This window comes from Natator depressus, chromosome 3, assembly GCF_965152275.1.
Source record: "Natator depressus isolate rNatDep1 chromosome 3, rNatDep2.hap1, whole genome shotgun sequence".
Taxonomy (NCBI): domain Eukaryota; kingdom Metazoa; phylum Chordata; order Testudines; family Cheloniidae; genus Natator; species Natator depressus.
In genome coordinates this window covers 326461-347653 of record NC_134236.1, presented here as the reverse complement: position 1 = coordinate 347653, position 21193 = coordinate 326461, and the positions used below count along the sequence as shown (strand labels likewise).

The 21193-nt window shown below is 51.8% G+C and overlaps 1 protein-coding gene across 1 annotated transcript in view; it reads left to right on the top strand.

The window, feature by feature from the left end:
- GCKR (glucokinase regulator) overlaps positions 1-15517 on the top strand; it is a 40825-nt gene extending 25308 nt beyond the window's left edge. Inside the window, exons 13-19 of the mRNA XM_074946730.1 lie at positions 2734-2810; positions 3782-3878; positions 5361-5458; positions 6294-6377; positions 6638-6787; positions 14718-14852; positions 15350-15517. Of these exons, the coding sequence (XP_074802831.1) occupies positions 2734-2810; positions 3782-3878; positions 5361-5458; positions 6294-6377; positions 6638-6787; positions 14718-14852; positions 15350-15517 (809 nt within the window). The remainder of the gene's footprint in view (positions 1-2733; positions 2811-3781; positions 3879-5360; positions 5459-6293; positions 6378-6637; positions 6788-14717; positions 14853-15349) is intronic.
- Positions 15518-21193: the final 5676 nt, after the last annotated feature.

The window sequence follows — 21193 nt, the reverse complement described above, 5'->3', positions numbered from 1 at the left end:
CTCTGAGCTCCCCCTGCACCAGGCTTTTGATATATCATAGAGTCAGTTGCCTGACCACACTTTGGTTCATTATAAAATATATTCAAAAGACCAAATAACCAATATCAGTCAGGTTTATTGCTCTAAGCAAATAATAATATAGTGTCATCGTGCCTCTGTGGGTCACAAGTGAGAATACCAGATGCAGGACAAACTGGTGAGAAACAGGGCAGACATACCCCAAAACTGGTGGTTATTCTCCCATAAGATATACCAATCCAGTAATACAAGTAAACTTCTGTCTCACCACACTGGCTAACCAGAAGTCAGAAACGCAGTCTCCTTAAGTATCCCAGTCCTTGTTTCAACACCCAGACACTAGACTTAATGATGATTGGTTATTTAAAACCAGTTTAATCAACCAAAGGGTTTTTCTGATCCCAAAGAACCAGCCACACACCCAGGTCAATATATAACTCGGATCTTACCCAATAATCACACTATTGCCAATCCTTTGGCAATAGCATGATTAATATCTAATAGTCTAATAATCCTTTAGATATTATATAGTATCTAATATCTAAAGGATTATTTATAAGAAAAAAAAAGAGGTGAAAGTTAAAATTGGTTAAAGGAATCAAATACATACAATAATGGCAAAGTTCTTGGATCAGGCTTGAAGCAGTGATGGAATAAACTGCTGGCTTGTTAAGCCTCTGGTTGCTTCCAAATGACTGGAAGGTCCTCAGTCCCTTGAAGTGGGTTCTAGCCCACGAAAGCTTATGTCCAAATAAATTTGTTAGCCTCTAAGGTGCCACAGGGACTCCTCGTTGTTTTTGCTGATACAGACTAACACGGCTACCACTCAGAAACCTGTTAGTATAAGTCCATAGTCCAGAGATCAGAGCAGGAAAAAGGCAAAATGGAGATGTTTCCAGGGCCTTCTGTAGCTTCTGCCATGTGGAGGGAAAATCATTGTTCCAAGTAAAGCCCTCAGCACAGTTTGTGGGAAAAGTACAGGCACACAAGAGGGAGTTCATTACCACATAATCTAGTCACATGCCCTTGTATTCTTCAGTGAGTCATAGCAGCCATTACCCTATTCTAGTTAGAACATCCTCAGGAAAGTCCATCAGTGGAGATAAGCTTCTTCCATGGCCCATTGTGTTAATTGATGGGCCATCAGCTTGAATAGTCCATTCACAATGTGCTGACTAGACTGGATGTAAACTACTGTGTGGATATTACCATGGGAGCAAACACATTTGAAATACAAGTACAATAGTCAATATTTGTAACTTCAGAGACAAAAATGATACATGCAAACAAATAGGGTAATAACATTCAGTAAACCATAACTTTTCCATTGACACCTTACATGACATATTTTGTAAAAGATTTGTTGTAATTATATAACAGTGGTAGCAACAGCGTTCTACATGGTCCTATTTTAATCATACAACATCACATATAAGTACAGGAAAAAAGTTCAATCCGATACCAGTCTCCAGGAAGCTGTTGTGTGCAGTGTTGTTATGGTCACCTTGCACAGAAGGTGTGCTCCAAAAGTTACAACCCTAACGCCATTTTTATACTCTGTCTGTTTACAAGTAAAAGATATTGTGTACATCATCTGAAATTAGATTTAACCAATCAGTTTACCACCTTTTGTTTCTGGTATCATGATGTATACCTTATCTTTGTTCTGAACACATGCATTTCAGGTACCAAGGGGCATGAAGGCACCTCCTATGTTTGTACCAGGGTAGACCATTCATGTATATTGTCCTTTCCCTTTGGGACATTCCAGTCTTAGCCTGTGAGCGTAACATCCTACCAGGTGCTATGGAAAGACACTCATATGTCCTGATCCTGACAGTTTTCCTTTCTACTTAAACCAAAGCTTATTTCAGCTAATGCAAAGTGTTATGGATACTTGACATCGGTGAACAGAATTGTGGGGCAAGTATAATACAGTCAGTTAACATAACTTCCCAACACTTATACGAACTATGCCTAACATAGCATGTATCGGCTACCACAGCTTCATGAACAATTGCCTAGGTTCTAGCTCTGAGACCCCTTGACCCCCAGCCCCCAGGGAGCCTGCCGAGAGACTCCTGCACTCAGCCTCCAAGGACCCAGCAAGGAGACCCAGCTTGGGGATATCTTGCCCCACAAAGGCCCTCTAAGCAGGATTCCCAGGGTCTGTGGGGCAAGGGTTCTCTGTTCTGGATCCCTGGGGACTGGAGGGCCAAGGGGTCTCTGAGCAGATACCTGGGGGCCAGGGGTCTCTCTGAGCAGGATACCTGCAGGTGGGATGCAAGAGTCTCTGAGCTGAATCCTGGGAGCTGGGGGTCAAAGGGTCTGCAAGCAAGACTCCCAAAGAATTGGGGGGAAGGGTTCTCTGAGTAGGCTTCCTGGGGGCTGGAGAGCAAGGGGTGCCCAAGCTGGATCCCCCGAGATCAGAGGGAAATTTCTCTCTTAGCTGGATCCTGGGGTCTCCAAGCTGGATCGCTGTAGGCTGGGGGGAAAAAGGGGTGTCTCAGCTGGATCCTGAGGGGCCGGGGGCAAGACATCCCCAAGTTGGATCCCTGGGGATCCTGCTCAGAGGCCATTTGGCCACCAGGGATCCTGCTTGGAGATTCCTTGACCTCCAGCCTCTGGGATCCTGCAAAGAGACCCCTTGGCCCACAGCCCTGTTCCCTCTACCTCTGGGTCACCCACTTGCTTTCCTGTTGTTTTCCTACACAGACTACAATGATGTGCGGGGCTTCCTGATTGGGGATCACAGTGAGATGTTCAACAAGGAGGCAGATCTGATAATGCAGGTAGGAGCTGGGCTGCAGTATGGGTGACGAGCAAGGCCCTGGCTGTCAGGGTTACTCTAGGTGTGTTTTGGGTTCGTTGGAGCGGATTCTGCAGGAGATGAGATCCTGCTTGGCCTGGCGGGAGGGGGCTGGGGCGGTTGGGGAGTTCTAGCTGATTGTGAGCCCTCCCTTGGGTAGGTCCTAGGCGGAGAGTAAGTCCTGGGAGTAGTTCTGACCATGAGTCCGGGGCTGGACTGGGCTGGGGTGGCTACCAGGCAGGGTCTGATCTGAGGTAGCTTATGGGTGTGGTGAACCTCATGGTCTGGGATGGGTGCTGGGTGGGGAGTGGGTACTGGCCTGGGGCGCATACTGTGGGGGCGTGGTGGACTCTGAGCGGGTGGTGATTCTTTGTGCCCATGCCTCTGGTTCCCGGAGCCTCCCAGGCTCATGGGCAGACAGGGACTGATACCCTGTGCTCCCTGGTGTCAGCGAAGGGAGGAGAGTGCTGCTATGTCGGGGAGCAAAGGGGGAGTCCCCATCGTGGAGAAGGAGGCCCCAGGGTTAGGGACTGGAGGTGGAGCCCAGATGTCAGGGAGGATGAGGGGCCTGGTCTCAGGGTGTGTGGGGAAGCCTGGCTGGAGAGGGATGCATGGGGTCCTGGTTTGGGGGAGGGCAGGTGGGAGGTCCCAGTGGCAGGGTGTGGAGGGGGGACCCTGATGTTATGGGGGGGCATGGGGCCTTGGTGTCAGGAAGATGGGGGGACCTGGAGTAGGGCAGGAGAGAGCCAGGGAAGTCCCAGTGTTGTGAAGGGGATGGGGTCTCCCATGTTTGGGAAGGGAGGAGAGGGCTCTAATGTTGGGAATGGAAGGTAACCCTAGTGTCTGGGAGAGAAGGAGGGGGCCCCAGTGAAGGGGTGGGTAGGGCGGCCCATGTGTCAGAGAGTGTAGCGGGAGCCCTGGCACCATGCTAAACAGGCTCCCTTTCTCTGGCAGGGCCCACAATTTGCCTTCTCTCAGGAGGACTTTGTGAAGACGATTCTTCCATCACTGACAGAGCTCGATACTGTTCTCTTCCTCTTCACGCTGGATGGTGAGGAGTGGCTGGGAGCTGAGGGAAGGGGTCAGCACTAGTTGTGGGGGGGAGGAAAGGAAGGAGCTGTTGTTCCCCCTGCTGGGCACTACCCTCTGCTGAGTGATCATGTCAGCCTCTTGCTGTGATTTATCCCGCCTCACCTCTCCCTAGTATGCTGAACGATTGAAAAGATTGGGGTTGTTGTTACCTTGGAAAAAGACAGGTAAGAGGGGACAAGATAAAAAAAAATTATGAAAAGTATCTAAAACAATGCAGGGTCTAGAGACGGGAGATCAAGAGTATCTGTTCTCCCTGTCTCATAAGACAAGAATGAGGGGGAAGCTCACTGGGACTGAAAGGCAGCAAAGTAAAAACTGATCAAAGGAAATATTTTCCCACAAGGCACAAGGGGCTTGTGGAACTCCCTGCCACATGACATAACAGACTAAGAGCCTGGCAGGATTCAGAGAGGGGTTAGATGTTCCTATGGGCATGAAGAATATCCAGAATTATCAGAGAAAATACAATACATATTTTTTAAACATGGGAGACCAGAATTGCACATAGTATTCCAGATGAGATCTCACCAGTGCCTTGTATAATGGTACTAACACTTCCCTGTCTCTACTGGAAATAGCTTGCCTGATGCATTCTAAGACTGCATTAGCTTTTTTCATGGCTGCATCACGCTGGCAGCTCTTAGGCATCCTGTGATCAACCAATACACCCAGGTCTTTCTCCTCCTCCATCACTTCCAACTGATACATCCCCAGCAAAAATTCTTGTTAGTCCCAAAAGGCATGACCTTGCACTTAATTAAATTTCATCCCATTTCTGTTACTCCAGTTTTCAAGTTCATCCAGATCTTCTTGTATGATAATCGTGTCCTCCTCCATATTGGCAATACCTCCCAACTTTGTGTTATCCACAGATTTTATTAGCACACTCCAACTTTTTGTGCTAAGGTTAGTAATAAAAAATGTTTGGTCCCAAAACCAATCCTTGAGGAACTCTACTAGTAACCTCCTTCCAGCCTGACAGTTCACCTTGCAGAATGACCCATTGTAGTCTCCCCTTTAACGAGTTTCCTATCCATCTTTCAATTCTCAGATTAACCCCCATCTTATCCAATGTAACTAATAATGTCACTGCAGTCTAGATCTGTCATGGCAGAGCCAATCACACTGGGTCCTTTGCTGAGCTACAGGCAAACCAGGCCTGTTTGTGTTCTCTGATGTACCTCAGCAACAAGGCTTGGGAGGGAGTCCATGGACCTGTTACCCTCTTACCCTGGAGTTGTAGCAAAGAAAGTGAATGAGACAGAAGTAAGGTGAAAAGTATAGGCTGGGATGTGTATGTGTGTGTAAACATGTCTCTTGGATGTTGGTATGGTGATTTGGCTGATGTGCAAAGGACCCTTGACTCTAACTAGCTCTGGATCTTCCTGAATGACTATCCAGAGCCTGGTTACCCCAGTCTTATGCTCCCCCTTGCTTTAAGATGACCTCACAGAGGTGGAGAAGCTTGTGGTTCAGGTGAAGGAGAAGACATCAAATGTCCAAGCACTTTCTCATGCCACTGTTGGGCAGTACCTTCCGGTGAGTAGAGAAGGCTCTTTGTCTCCATCCCAGGTGAGGGAACGGTCCTGTGGGAACGGTCCTGTGGGAAATGGAGCTTGTGCTCATGTAATTAGACTGTACCCTGGTGCACGCCTAGAGGGGGCAGGGTTGGGGTTGCCTTCATTCTAGAATTCCTTAATTCCTTAACTGCTGAGTGGGAAGGGAGTGAGTCTTGCCCCACGGTGGCACTGGGTGCCCCTGGAGCTGCTCTAAGTTGCACCGAGGCCACACTGCCCCCAACCAGCCCTAAACCTCAAAGGTCAAAGAAAAACAAAAAAATCCATCTGCAGCCTATACTTATCAACAAGTTACGTTTCTATCTAATAAGGTATTTCTCACCCAATGGTTAGTTTGTCCAGCACTTGTCCCCACTGACACAGTCCCCTTCCCTAATGGATACCTACTCGGGACAATCGTCTGCTCTTACAGTCTTACCCACTCTCCCCAGAACTCTCGGTTTGGCTTTGTAAATCTCCAGCCTGCATCTACTCCAGACAGCAAACACAGGCTGTCTGATGGGTGTTCATTGTTCTCCTGTTTGGGTCAGCTCTTAGACTGCCCTCCCTCTAGAGCTAGATTTCACTCCCAACAGATTTAGAACACAATGTCCTGTGTTAGCTAACTCTAAAATTGTTTCCCATACGAACATCTCATAATAACCAGGACAATCAGCTAGAGCTTAGCTTTTGTCAGACCAAACACAACTCCCTTCGGTATAATATTGAGAAAACAGTGGGACTCAGTATCCCTGCCAGGACATGCTTGGGCACATCTCTCACAACAAGATTTCTGTTAGTATCTTTATCCCCACCAGGCCTCCATCAAGAAGCTGTTTCCTTGCATCATGAGCATCATGTGGCCCATCCTGTTCCTGGAGTATGAGGGGAATTTTATCCAGGTAATGCATGACAAACCTGTTTGGATCCTGAGGTTGATTCCTAGCAGGGTGCCGACTGACTGGACTTTGGTGATTTCTGAGGTAAGTGAGGGGTGGCTGCAGGGCCGTGGCTCGCCCTGCAGGGAGGCGGGCTGGCTGCTGCAGGGCTGTGGCTCTCCCTGCGGGGAGGCAGGCCGGCTGCTGCAGGGCCGTGGCTCCCTCTGGCTGGCAGTTTGTGGCTGCCTAGTTCACGGGGATCTGTTTTTCTGTATTTCACACAGAAGTTCCAGAGGGAGCTCAGCACCAAGTGGATCCTCAACACAGTCACCACCGGGGCCCATGTCCTCAAGGGCAAAATTCTCCACAACTACATGGTGGACCTGAGAATCAGCAACTCCAAGCTCTTCTGGAGGGCAGTGTCCATCCTGCAGGTACTGAGGCCCAAGTCAATGGCCTAGCGAGGGAATAAGAAGGTAGCAGCATTACCAGTTATTACTTCAGAGTGTAGGGGGAGGCCCCAGTTGTGAGAAAGGCAGGAAGCAAGGTCAATAGCTAAGTGGGGCGGGGGGGGGAGGAGGAGGGAATCCTGGTGTGGCCCTTCTCTGGACATTGGCACTGCCCCCAGTGGGACTTTTTCAAGGCCAGGCACAGCACTACAGCCCAGTAGCCGACCCTGCCGTCCTCCACCTCCCCCATCCCCTGTACCATGGCTGGGAGCCTAATTCTGAGCATGAGAGAATCTCATCACCAAGATGCAGCCTTTGCAACAGTGCACCACAGTGTACTGCTAACCTGCTTTGTCCCATAGGTGGAAGTATGTGACCCACTATTTACATGGGGTAACTGGGGGAGAAGCCCAGCAGTATGAGCATGGTGAGCATGTACCAGGCCATTATAGAACATGTGTTGGTGCCCCTCAAGCTGTCTCCATGCTGTGCCGTGCTCTGAGGCAGATTGTGAGAGACAGCCAGGATGTTGGCTGATGTCGCATGTTGCTGGAGCTTGGTGGTCCACTACTGTCTCAATTACTGGGCCTGGGAATGGGAGGTTGGAGATGGGACAGAAGTTGAAAAGGTCTCAAGGTTGCGTTTTGGCATTTCTCAGGGAGCTGGTAAGTGCTTCTCCCTGCCTACTCCGGTTAGTAGTGGGCGTAGCTCTTTTATCATTCAGGAAGGGCAGGGATCCATTGCACAGGTTGTGGCTCTAATATTTTTCTGGGCTTCCTGGACTTCAGCTAGTGTGATGGGGAGGGTGGATGGATAATAGGATCTAGTTGGGGTTTTCTTGCCAAGTTATCTGTAACCTGGGCCTTTCTCTGTGCTGCCCCTGCCCAGCTAGTGTCCACACACATGTGCACGTACACACCCCCTGTCAGGGTTCCCTCCCCATTCTGAACTCTAGGGTACAGATATGGGGACCCACATGAAAGACCCCCTAAGCTTATTTCTACCAGCTTAGGTTAAAAACTTCCCAAGGCACAAATCCTTCCTTGTCCTTGGATGAGTACTGCTGCCACCACCAAGTGAGTTAGACAAAGATTCAGGAAAAGGACCACTTGGAGTTCCTGTTTCCCCAGAATATTCCCCCAAGCCCCTTCACCCCCTTTCCTGGGGAGGCTTGAGAATAATCTACCAACCAGATAGGTAAACAAGGTAAGCACAGACCAGACCCTTGGGTTTTTAGGACACTAAAAAACAATTAGATTCTTAAAAAACAGAACTTTATTATAAAGAAAAAAAGTAAAAAGCACCTCTGTAAAATTAGGATGGAAGGTAATTTTACAGGGTAATAAGACTTAAAACACAGAGGATTCCCCCCTAGGCACAACTTTAAAGTTACAAAAAACAGGGATAAACCTCCCTCTTAGCACAGGGAAAGTTTACAAGCTAAAACAAAAGATAATGTAACACATTCCTTGCTATTACTTACTATTTTTGTAATATTAGACATATCATTTCAGTAGGAGCTGGATTACTTGCTTGGTCTCTCTCTGTCTTGGAGAGAACACACACAGAGCACAAAAACAAAGCCTCTTCCTTCCCCCCCCCCCATTTGAAAGTATCTTCTTTTCCCATTGGTCCTTCTGGTCAGGTGCCAACTAGGTTAATTGAACTGATTAACACCTTACAGGTAAGGGGATTCTGTACCTCTGGCCAAGAGGGATTTTATATTACTGCATACGTAAAGGTTGTTACCCTTCCCTTTATATTTATGACACGCCCCCCCAAATCACAGATGGTGCGGGACAGCCTGTTCCACACTGGCTGTGATTTCTTCCTGGAGCTCTAGGAGAAAACAGAGTTAATAAGACACATGCACCTTTAGATATACTATATAAAAACGAACAATATTTTTCACATTTTAAGGACGATTTTAACCAGTTGATTCTGGGAAACGTCCATGGGAGAGTGCATCAGCCACTTTGTTAGAAGCTCCTGAAATGTGTTGTATTTCAAAATCAAAATTTTGGAGAGCTAAGTTCCACCGAAGAAGTTTTTTATTACTGTCCTTGACAGTATGAAGCCACTTTAGCGCAGCATGGTCAGTTTGCAGGTGGAAACGCTGCCCCCAAACGTATGGGCATAGCTTTTTGAGAGCATACACAATGGCGTAACATTCCTTTTCGCTGATTGACCAGTGGCTTTCCCTCTCAGTTTTTTGCTGAGAAACACGACAGGATGGAATTTTTGATCGGGTCCTTCCTGCATTAAAACTGCTCCCACACCACGCTTGGATGCATCTGTGGTTACTAGGAAAGGTATGTTAAAGTCTGGGGCCCTTAGCACAGGGTCAGACATGAGTGTTGCTTTAAGCTGGTTAAAGGCCTTCTGACACTCTTTAGTCCACTGCACTGCATTTGGCTGTTTCTTTTTGGTCAAGTCTGTCAGTAGGGCAGCAATTTGGCTGTAGTGCGGTACAAATCGCCTGTAATATCCGGCCAAGCCTAAGAAGGATTGGAACTGTTCCTTTGACTTTGGGACAGGCCACTTTTGGATAGCATCCACTTTGGCCTGTAGGGGGGTTGATAGTTCCTTGACCCACCTGGTGTCCAAGGTAAGTCACTCTGTTTAGGCCTATTTGACACCTTTTAACCTTAACAGTTAGTCCTGCCTCCCTTATGCGCTCAAAGACTTTTTCAGATGCTTCAGGTGTTTTGCCCATGAATCAGAAAATATGGCTACATCATTAAGGTAGGTGACTGCAGATTTTCCCAATCCCACTAGGAGACTGTCTACAAGTTTCTGGAAGGTGGCGGGTGCATTCCGCAGCCCGAAAGGGAACACATTAAATTCATACAGCCCGACCTGTGTGGTGAAGGCTGACCTTTCCCTGGTGGATTCATCTAGCGGTACCTGCCAGTACCCCTTGGTTAAGTCCAAGGTAGACATGAACTGGGCACATCCCAGTTTCTCCAGTAGCTCATCGGTGCGTAGCATTGGATAGTTGTCTGGGCGAGTTGCAGCATTTAGCTTACAGTAGACCATGCAAAAGCGTATCTCCCCATCTGGTTTGGGAACTAAAACTGCTGGAGATGCCCATGCACTGTTAGAGGGGCACATTACACCCATCTGTAGCATGTCCTGGATCTCCCGTTCTATAGCCATGTTGGCTTGAGGAGACACCCGGGAAGGTTGGGCTTTAATTGGGCGAGCATTACCTGTGTCAATGGAGTGGTATGCCCGTTCGGTCTGTCCTGGGGTGGCGGAGAACATCGGCGTGAAGCTAGCGCACAGCTCCTTGATCTGCTGTTGCTGCCTACATCCGAGGGTCATAGAGAGATTCACCTCTTCCACGCCACCGTTACTTTTTCCTGCATAGTAGACACCTTCAGGCCATTCAGCGTCCTCTCCTCCCTGGGCTGTAAACTGACAAACCTTTAATTCTTTGGAATAAAAGGGCTTTAGAGAATTAACATGGTACACTTTAGGGTTTAGGTGGGGGATGCTATGAGATAGTTAGCTGCTCCCAGGCGCTCTTGGACCGTAAATGGCCCTTGCCATGACGCTTCCATCTTATGGGCCTGGAGCACCTTCAAGACCATGACCTGGTCCCCTACTTTGAAGGAACGCTCTCTGGCATGTTTATCGTACCAGGCCTTTTGCTCTTCCTGAGCATCTGTTAGGTTTTCTTTAGCAAGGGCTAAAGAGTCTCAGAGGGTGTTTTGTAGGTTGTTTACAAAGTTTCAAATGTTAGTTCCTGGAGAAGGCGTAAACCCCTCCCATTGCTGCTTCACCAACTGTAATGGCCCCTTAACCTTGCGGCCATACACATTTTCAAATGGTGAAAACCCTAAACTGGGATGTGGTACAGCTCTGTAGACAAAGAGCAACTGCTGTAACACTAGGTCCCAATGGTTGGAATGCTTATTTACGAATGTACATATCATGGCCCCCAAAGTTTCATTATACTTCTCCACCAGGCCATTTGTTTGATGGTGTAAGGAGTGGCAACCAAGTGATTTACCCCATGAGCTTCCCAAAGGCTTTCCATAGTTCCTGCCAGGAAATGAATTCCTGCATCTGTGAGGATGTCGGAGGGCCCACCTACCCTGGCAAAAATGTCTGCTAGTGCCTGGCACACACTTTTAGCCCTGGTGTTGCTTAGAGCTACTGCTTCCGGCCATCGGGTGGCAAAATCCATGAAAGTCAGTATGTACTGCTTTCCCCTGGGAAGGACCCAGAATATCCACAGCTACTCGCTGAAATGGAACCTCAATGATGGGGAGTGGCTGGAGAGGGGCTTTGACCTGGCCTTGGGGTTTTCCCACTCTTTGGCACACCTCACAAGACCGGACATAGGTAGAAACATTCTTGCCCATTCCCTCCCAATGGAAGGACTTCCCCAAACGGTCTTTGGTCCTGTTCACCCAGCATGGCCACTAGGATAATCGTGGGCTAAGCTCAAGAGCTTTACCCGGTACTTAGTTGGAACTACCTATGGTCTTTGAGGATGCCAGTCTTTCTGGTGCCCACCTGAAAGAGTTTCCTTGCATAAAAGTACTCTTTCTACAACAAACCGGGATCGAGTAGAAGAGCTGAGAGGCGGTGGGTTGCTCCGTGCCACCGTCCAAGCTCCCTAGAGGCTTTTATCTGCTTCCTGCTTGGCCTGGAACTGTTCCCTTGATGCTGGAGACCTCAGTTCCTCACTGGATGGTGGACCTGGGCTTGGTCCCTCAGGAAGCGATGCGGGGGATGGGGCTGGTTCCGGGGACAGTGACCCGATCTCCGCAGGTGCACTTGGTTGGGGTTCAGGCTCCGGCTGAGCTTCTTGTGCAGGTTTAGCTGCTGCTACCAAGGCGGGCTCGGTGGGGCCCTCTGGTGTTGGGGTTGCAGACGGGGTTGCAAGCGCTGGACTCAGTGCTGGCAATGGTTTTGGTGCTGGTTGCTCCGCCAGTTCTGGTTCTGGGCCTGGCTCTGGCTGGGTCTCTGTGACTGGGTCCACTACTGCTGTCGCAGATGTTTGCCTGGGGGTCCAGTTCCACCACCTCAATCTGGGTCTCTGGTATCACAGACTGGGCCCTTGTCAAAGGCTCAGGAACAGAGCTAGGCATGACAGCTTGCTTAGCCTGGCTGCAGGTGACCATTCCCACCCTCTTGGCTAGTTTTATGTTGTTGGCCAAGTCTTCCCCCAGCAGCATGGGAATGGGATAATCATCATAGACTGCAAAAGTCCACATTCCTGACCAGCCCTTGTACTGGACAGGCAACTTGGCTGTAGGCAAGTCAAAAGAGTTTGACTTGAAGGGTTGAATCGTCACTTGGGCCTCTAGGTTGATAAATTTGGGGTCCACTAGGGATTGATGGATAGCTGACACCTGTGTTCCAGTGTCCCTCCATGCGATAACCTTCTTCCCACCCACACTCAGTTTCCCTTCGTTCTGAGGGTATCTGGGAGGCATCTGGGCCTGAGGACCTTTGGTGTGACCCCAGTGCAATGAACTGCAATCTGTTGGGGTTCTTGGGGCAGCTGGCCTTTACATGCCCCAGCTTGTTACATTTAAAACATCGCCCAGCTGACTGGTCAATGGGGCGAGGTGGGTTGCTGGAGAATGGTGTGGTGGGACAATAAGGTGTCTGGGGTTTTCCTTGGGGTGTAGTTGGGGCCTTGGGCTGCCCCTGGTGGTAGGATGTGGTCTCGGGGTGTCCCTTCTGGTATCCGCCCAAACTGCGACCAGGGTTGTTCCTCTCTGCTACCTCCATCTATTTTGTTCTGATTTGCCCTGCCTTTCTGACAGTCTGGGACTGCTCGTATTGATCAGCATAAGAAGCAAGACTTTCTGCTGGGTCCATTTTCTTATCCCATAAACACTGTTTTACATCATCATTGGTCATAGTCAGGAACTGCTCCTGGACAACCAAATCACACATTCCTTTAAAGCTGGTTACATCCCTTCCTTTGATCCATTTATCTAACAGATCCTTTATCTGGTTTACATAAGCCACATTACTTAGTCCAGCCCCTCTTTTAAGGGCTCTAAATTTCACTCTGTAAGTTTCAGGTGTAATTTGAAATTGCTTCAAAACCAAATCCTTGAATTTACCATAGACAGAAGCATCCTCAATAGGCATTTTGTTGAATATGTTCAGAGCTCTTCCAGTCAATTTTGCTACCAATGTGGTCATCTTGTGATCTTCAGGAATTGCATGGAGAATGCACAGTCTTTCAAAGGTGATGAAATATTCAGCAGTATCACTGGATTCATCATACTGTGGACATAGTCGCTCCCATTTGTGGATTTTTGGGGAGGTGGAGCCAACTGCTGAAGGGTTTTGTCCTTTTAACTTTATCACCTCCAGTTCATGCTTCCTCTCTCTTTCCCTCTCCTCCTGAGCATGCTGCCTCTCTTTTTCCTTCTCCTCCCTAGCAGCTTTTTCTCTGGCCACTTGTGCATCAGTCTCCATCTGTTTTAATTCCAGTTGTCTTTCATGTTCCTTCTTTCTTTCTTCAGCTTCAAATCTTGCTAAATCTAGTTTCTTTTGGACATCACTTTCTGTCATCCTAACCTCCTTGCGCTTAGCCTGCCTAACCCGAGAGCTAGAAAGAAAAAAAAACCTAGCTTGTGAATTCCCTTGCTGTAGCTTAAATACTCTGCCCTGAGGCAGAGAAGAAAGAGGAAAAAAACCCCAAAACCTCCAGCTGCTCTCAGCTTAAAAAAAAGGTGTCCTTTTAAAACAACAACAACAACAAACCTCCCTGACTTCAAGCAAGTAAAAGAAAAAATATTTTCTTTATAAAATCCTAAGGTCTGTGCTTCTGGTTCAGAATGATCCCACCGTGCTGCCACCATGTCAGGGTTCCCTCCCCACTCTGAACTCTAGGGTACAGATGTGGGGACCCGCATGAAAGACCCCCTAAGCTTATTTCTACCAGCTTAAGTTAAAAACTTCCCAAGGCACAAATCCTTCCTTGTCCTTGGATGAGTACTGCTGCCACCACCAAATGAGTTAGACAAAGATTCAGGAAAAGGACCACTTGGAGTTCCTGTTTCCCCAAAATATTCCCCCAAGTCCCTTCACCCCCTTTCCTGGGGAGGCTTAAGAATAATCTACCAACCAAATAGGTAAACAAGGTGAGCACAGACCAGACTCTTGGGTTTTTAGGACACTAAAAAACAATTAGATTCCTAAAAAACAGAACTTTATTATAAAGAAAAAAAGTAAAAAGCACCTCTGTAAAATTAGGGTGGAAGGTAATTTTACAGGGTAATAAGACTTAAAACACAGAGGATTCCCCCCCTAGGCACAACTTTAAAGTTACAAAAAACAGGGATAAACCTCCCTCTTAGCATAGGGAAAATTCACAAGCTAAAACAAAAGATAATGTAACTCATTCCTTGCTATTACTTACTATTTTTGTAATATTAGATGTATCATTTCAGTAGGAGCTGGATTACTTGCTTGGTCTCTCTCTCTGTCTTGGAGAGAACACACACAGAGCACAAAAACAAAGCCTCTTCCCCCCCCCCCCCTTTTTATATTACTGCATACGTAAAGGTTGTTACCCTTCCCTTTTATATTTATGACACCCCCATTCACCCAACCCTGGCTGGGGCTGTCATCTCTGATGTCATACACAACTCTGAGTTTGCCCATCCCCCAGCCAAGCCATGCAGATTTGGAGCAGACAGGAGCCAGCCTTGCTTCCCAGCCATTCTGGCTGTCGTAGTCCTCTTCTCAGTGTTGCTTACCACTGGTGCGCTCCCACTCCCCCTGGTTCCCTGGCCTGCTCAGGATCAGTGTACAGGGCTCTGCAAATGCCGCTTGCTGAGCCTTATGAGAGCCACTCCAGCACCATTCCTGAGCTGCGCTGAAATGGAATCTGGTCTCTGTCCCTGCTCTGACTGGCATGCTCTCCCCACAGCGGTTCACGGGGCACTCCCAGGCCAGGTGCCTGGAGGGCCTGCTGCAGACCATATATGACCCTGAGGTGCTCTCAGATGACATTCGCAATACAGAGATCTCCAAACATATTGCAATAGCAACGGAGAAGAAGAAGGTAACAAGGCCCATGCCCTGTCTCTCCTCAGCACCCCACCTCATGGTGTCATGCACGGTGGGGCCCCAGCCCACTGGCTCCAGTCTGCTCAGATGTGCGTCTCGATGGGTCTGGTGCAAACTCTGGCACCTGTAACACCAGCACAGGGACATGCAGCAACAGCTTTCGAAGGCAGGAGACAGAATTTCAGGTGGTTGGTGTGGGGCGAAGATTGGGGGCCACCTTCCAAAAACCATCATGAGTGCTGGGGCTTCCCCTTGCAGAGGGGTGAGGCTCTCGAGAGGCACCAGCAGGCAGGTTTCCCCCTGGAAGGGGGGAGGCCACCCTAGATGCATTAAGTAGACAAGTGGGGTGCTGATGCCCCCAAATCCCTAGCAGGTGGTGCTCCCCTTAGCACCTGCACACCAGGGCCTGTGCAACTGGCTGAGCTGGTGGGGAAATGAGCTGGTGAGCGCTCCCCCTGCCTGATTCTGACGCTGTCTCCTCTTATCTCCCAGGTTGTCCCCACAGCCCTTCTGTGCCTGCTGCGGAACTGCTCAGTGCAGGAGGCTCAGCTGCGGCTTGACACCTCTCCATCCATCCGAGCAGCCATTGAGTCCTCACTGAATGCTCCGGGGCGCAAACGGGGTGCAGACAAATCAGACTCCACAGGCAGGAGCGTGTAGGAGGCAGCATCCATCCACTAAGGGGACTATGTGGGGAGGGAAGGGCCTAGCATCATTAACTTCTGTACGGATCCAGCAGTGTGGGCTGTCTTCCAGGCAGGGAGAGAAGCCAACTCCCTGAACAAGAGCAGCAGCTGGGATCTGGTGAACACGAGCAGCACCTGCCTAGATGGGAGGACGAGTGCCATGGGCTCTCCTGTTAGCTCCTGGTGGGAGGTGGGAGTCTTGTGTTCTCTAGGAGCTTGAATTTCTTTGGAGGATCATGTGCTCCCCAGGGGTCTGGATTGCTCTGGGTGAGCTAATCTCTGATGGATGGGGTCGTGGGGGGTATCAGTTTACCCTGGGGAATCAGGGTGTGGGGTGCACTGTAATCCTTTGAGCAGGTCAGCTGTTCTCTCTGTTCTGGGGAGGAGGAAGAGTCACTCTGTGATTTGAGCTCCTGAGGGAAGTTGTTCTGTAATCCCCAGAGCACGTGGGGGGTTGTAGGTGTGGGGTCAGGTGGGGCTGGATGTTGTCACCTTGTGTTCTGTGATCTCCTGGGAGGTGGGAGGGCTGGGTCACCCTGTGAGCCCTGCAGGGGGGATGTGTGATTGGGGGTGGGGTCATGCTGTGATCTCTGCTGTTGTCTCTTCATTGCTTTTGTTTGTTCTTCTTCTTTTTTTAAATAAACTATTCTGTTTGCCCAGCTGTCTGTGCTCTCAGCTCAGCTGTGAGGGGCTCATGGGCATCTCCCCAGCTTGCGCAAGACCAGAGCTGGCAGCAGAGGGGATGTGTGCCCACCCGTCCCAAACCGTACTGACTGCCAACAGCCCCCAGGGCCTGTCTGGCAGGGCCTAGGCACAGCCCCACCCTGCTAGTAGGGGCTGGAGGGGAAGGGGTGTCTGCATTGTGGCAGTTATTCACTGAGTGGCCGGAGGGCTAGGGCTGTCAAAAACCCTTGTATTTGTCCTGTGTCCAGCAGCTTCCACACACCCCCGCCATGGCAAACTCCTTTGTTGCATTATCTCTGGAGGTGGGATGATGGATGTTGGAGCTGGAGGTTCAATGTGAGGAACTTGCCTTGCAACAGTCCTGTGTTCTAAAGCTGTGCGGGCACCCCTTGCCTTTGCTTTAGGCATCACATTACCAGGACACTGACAGACAGGAACTGTGGTGGGCATTGTCCTTGACTCTGTAATCATCTCCCTCCTAGTGCTGTCACGCCATCTCTGCATCTCCAAACTTGGTTTGGCTGCACTCTGAGAAAAACAAGGTTATGGCGCAATTCTCTGGCAGCAGAACTGAGTTTTCTGGCCGGGCTGGGCAGTCAGTACATTCCTGGGCTTGTAGCCAGCATGGCATGGAATAACCTTTCCCCTTGCCGCAGGGCCTGCGGAGCCCCTGCTATGAGGGCAGCCTCCTCTTTAGCATTCGGCAACCTAGCATTCTGGCTGCTCTGCACCACCTGATCAGTACAGACTGAGGGCCAGAGCGTTGGCTGTAGCTAAGATTCACCTCTGCAATTCCCAACCCTGGGGCCTGCAGGCTGCTCTAGCTTATTCTGGATGCTAACACTCCCCAGGGGCAGAAACAGGCCCGCGTAGTAGCAGGGATCCTGGTCCCAGCCCACATTATCATGAAGGGGGGTTTGTTCTAACTGCTAAGTCAACTCCCACCCCCTCTGCTGATCTGATGGTCCTGTGGCTCCCTGGCCAGACTCTGCCAGCAGCAAGGCACAGAGCAGCCACCTCGTAGCCAGGCCTGGCCCACAGATGTCAAACCACTCAGGCCCAGCATGCACCTGCCAAGCCACACACGTTACTGTTCATCATCATCATCATCATCACTTGGGTGTTTTGGAGCGAGTGGGGTCAGGGTGAGGTGGAGGAGTGCTCAGGAACATGGAAGTGGGGGGAAATTGGGCCTGAGAGAGCATGTGGGGAGGGGGTGTTGGGCATTTGAGGGAGTCAGGGTGCATGAAGAGGCGGTGCTGGATGTGTGGCACTGGGGCAGCTGGGTATGTAAGAAGGAGTGAGGGCAGGCCTGGGGAAAGAGGATGGCAGGTCCATGGGAGAGGCAGGCATGTGGAAGTGAGGGGGTAGGTGCATGGAGCTGGGAGGCGATTGGGCACCTGGAGGTGGGTTAGGTGTGTAGGGGACAGGGATCGGGCACATGGAGGTAGGGGGTTGGGCATGTGGAGACTGGAGATCAGGCATGGGGTGAAGGAGAGGTGGGTGCATGGAGGTTGGGGGGCTCAGGCAGGTGGGGGTTAGGTATGTGGGGGGTCACGCATGTGGAAGTGGAGGGTCAAGCCTGTAAAAGCAAGTGGGGTTGAGTGCTGAGTACGGTTGGGTGCATGGAAGTGGAGGGGGTTTATGCATGTGCAGGTGGAAGGGTTGGGTGTGGAGGGGGTTTGAGCACATGGAGGTGTGGGGGGGGGTTGAGCAGGTGGAGGGTGTTGGGTGTGGGGGGGTTGAGCACATGGAGGTGGAGGGGTTGGTTTGTGTGGAGGGGGTTTGAGCACGTGGAGGTGGAGGGGTTGCGTTTGTGTGGAGGGGGTTTGAGCATGTGGAGGTGGAGGGGTTGGGTGTGTGTGTGGGGTTTGAGCACGTGGAGGTGGAGGGGTTGGGTGTGTGTTTGGAGGGGGTTTGAGCACGTGGAGGTGGAGGGGTTGGGTGTGTGTTTGGAGGGGGTTTGAGAACGTGGAGGTGGAGGGGTTGGGTTTGTGTGGGGGGGTTTGAGCACGTGGAGGTGGAGGGGTTGGGTTTGTGTGGAGGGGGTTTGAGCACGTGGAGGTGGAGGGGTTGGGTGTGTGTGGGGGGGGTTTGAGCACGTGGAGGTGGAGGGGTCGGGTCTGTGGGGGGGGTTTGAGCATGTGGAGGTGGAGGGGTTGGGTGTGTGGGGGGGGTTTGAGCACGTGGAGGTGAAGGGGTTGGGTGTGTGTTTGGAGGGGGTTTGAGCACGTGGAGGTGGAGGGGTTGGGTTTGTGTGGAGGGGGTTTGAGCACATGGAGGTGGGGGTGTTGGGTGTGTGTGTGTGTGTTTGGAGGGGATTTGAGCACGTGGAGGTGGAGGGGTTGGGTGTGTGTGTGGGGGGGTTAGCACCTGGAGGTGGCAGGGTTGGGTGTGTGTGGGGGGGTTGAGCACGTGGAGGTGGAGGGGTTGGGTGTGTTTGGAGGGGGTTTGAGCACGTGGAGGTGGAGGGGTTGGGTGGGGTGGGGGTTGAGCACGTGGAGTTGGGGGGGGTTGAGCATGTGGAGGGGGCTGGGTGTGGGGGGGTTTGAGAATGTGGGGGTGTTGGGTGTGTGTGTGTGGAGGGGGTTGAGCATGTGGAGGGTGGGCGGTTGAGCACATGGAGGTGGAAGGGCTGGGTGTGTGTGTGGGGGGGTTTGAGCACGTGGAGGTGGAGGGGTTGTGTGTGTGTGGGGGGGTTTGAGCACGTGGAGGTGGAGGGGTTGGGTGTGTGTGGAGGGGGTTTGAGCACGTGGAGGTGGAGGGGTTGGGTGTGTGTGGGGGGGGGTTGAGCATGTGGAGGTGGAGGGGTTGGGTGTGTGTGTGTGGGGGGTTTGAGCACGTGGAGGTGGAGGGGTTGGGTGTGTGTGGAGGGGGTTTGAGCACGTGGAGGTGGAGGGGTTGGGTGGGGTGGGGGGGTTTGAGCACGTGGAGGTGGAGGGGTTGGGTGTGTGTGTGGGGGGGTTTGAGCACGTGGAGGTGGAGGGGTTGGGTTTGTGTGGGGGGGTTTGAGCACGTGGAGGTGGAGGGGTTGGGTTTGTGTGGAGGGGGTTTGAGCACGTGGAGGTGGAGGGGTTGGGTGTGTGTGTGGGGGGTTTGAGCACGTGGAGGTGGAGGGGTCGGGTCTGTGGGGGGGGTTTGAGCATGTGGAGGTGGAGGGGTTGGGTGTGTGGGGGGGGTTTGAGCACGTGGAGGTGAAGGGGTTGGGTGTGTGTTTGGAGGGGGTTTGAGCACGTGGAGGTGGAGGGGTTGGGTTTGTGTGGAGGGGGTTTGAGCACATGGAGGTGGGGGTGTTGGGTGTGTGTGTGTGTGCTTGGAGGGGATTTGAGCACGTGGAGGTGGAGGGGTTGGGTGTGTGTGTGGGGGGGTTAGCACCTGGAGGTGGCAGGGTTGGGTGTGTGTGGGGGGGTTGAGCACGTGGAGGTGGAGGGGTTGGGTGTGTTTGGAGGGGGTTTGAGCACGTGGAGGTGGAGGGGTTGGGTGGGGTGGGGGTTGAGCACGTGGAGTTGGGGGGGGTTGAGCATGTGGAGGGGGCTGGGTGTGGGGGGTTTGAGAATGTGGGGGTGTTGGGTGTGTGTGTGTGGAGGGGGTTGAGCATGTGGAGGGTGGGCGGTTGAGCACATGGAGGTGGAAGGGCTGGGTGTGTGTGTGGGGGGGTTTGAGCACGTGGAGGTGGAGGGGTTGTGTGTGTGTGGGGGGGTTTGAGCACGTGGAGGTGGAGGGGTTGGGTGTGTGTGGAGGGGGTTTGAGCACGTGGAGGTGGAGGGGTTGGGTGTGTGTGGGGGGGGGTTGAGCATGTGGAGGTGGAGGGGTTGGGTGTGTGTGTGTGGGGGGTTTGAGCACGTGGAGGTGGAGGGGTTGGGTGTGTGTGGAGGGGGTTTGAGCACGTGGAGGTGGAGGGGTTGGGTGGGGTGGGGGGGTTTGAGCACGTGGAGGTGGAGGGGTTGGGTGTGTGTGGGGGGGTTTGAGCACGTGGAGGTGGAGGGGTTGGGTGTGTGTGGAGGGGGTTTGAGCACGTGGAGGTGGAGGGGTTGGGTGGGGTGAGGGGGGTTTGAGCACGTGGAGGTGGAGGGGTTGGGTTTGTGTGGAGGGGGTTTGAGCACGTGGAGCTGGAGGGGTTGGGTGTGTTTGGAGGGGATTTGAGCACGTGGAGGTGGAGGGGTTGGGTGTGTGTGTGGGGGGGTTGAGCACGTGGAGGTGGAGGGGTTGGGTGTGTGTTTGGAGGGGGTTTGAGCACGTGGAGGTGGAGGGGTTGGGTGTGTGTTTGGAGGGGGTTTGAGCACATGGAGGTGGAGGGGTTGGGTGTGTGTTTGGAGGGGGTTTGAGCACGTGGAGTTGGCGGGGTTGGGTGTGTGTGTGGGGGGGTTTGAGCACGTGGAGGTGGAGGGGTTGGGTGTGTGTGGGGGGGTCTGAGCACGTGGAGGTGGAGGGGTTGGGTGTGTGTGTGGGGGTTGAGCACATGGAGGTGGAGGGGTTGGGTGTGTGTGGAGGGGGTTTGAGCACGTGGAGGTGGAGGGGTTGGGTGTGTGTGTGGGGGGGTTTGAGCACGTGGAGGTGGAGGGGTTGGGTGTGTGTGGAGGGGGTTTGAGCACGTGGAGGTGGAGGGGTTGGGTGTGTGTGGAGGGGGTTTGAGCACGTGGAGGTGGAGGGGTTGGATTTGTGTGGAGGGGGTTTGAGCACGTGGAGGTGGAGGGGTTGGATTTGTGTGGAGGGGGTTTGAGCACATGGAGGTGGGGGTGTTGGGTGTGTGTGTGTGTGTTTGGAGGGGATTTGAGCACGTGGAGGTGGAGGGGTTGGGTGTGTGTGGGGGGGTTAGCACCTGGAGGTGGCAGGGTTGGGTGTGTGTGGGGGGGTTGAGCACGTGGAGGTGGAGGGGTTGGGTGTGTTTGGAGGGGATTTGAGCACGTGGAGGTGGAGGGGTTGGGTGTGTGTTTGGAGGGGGTTTGAGCACGTGGAGGTGGAGGGG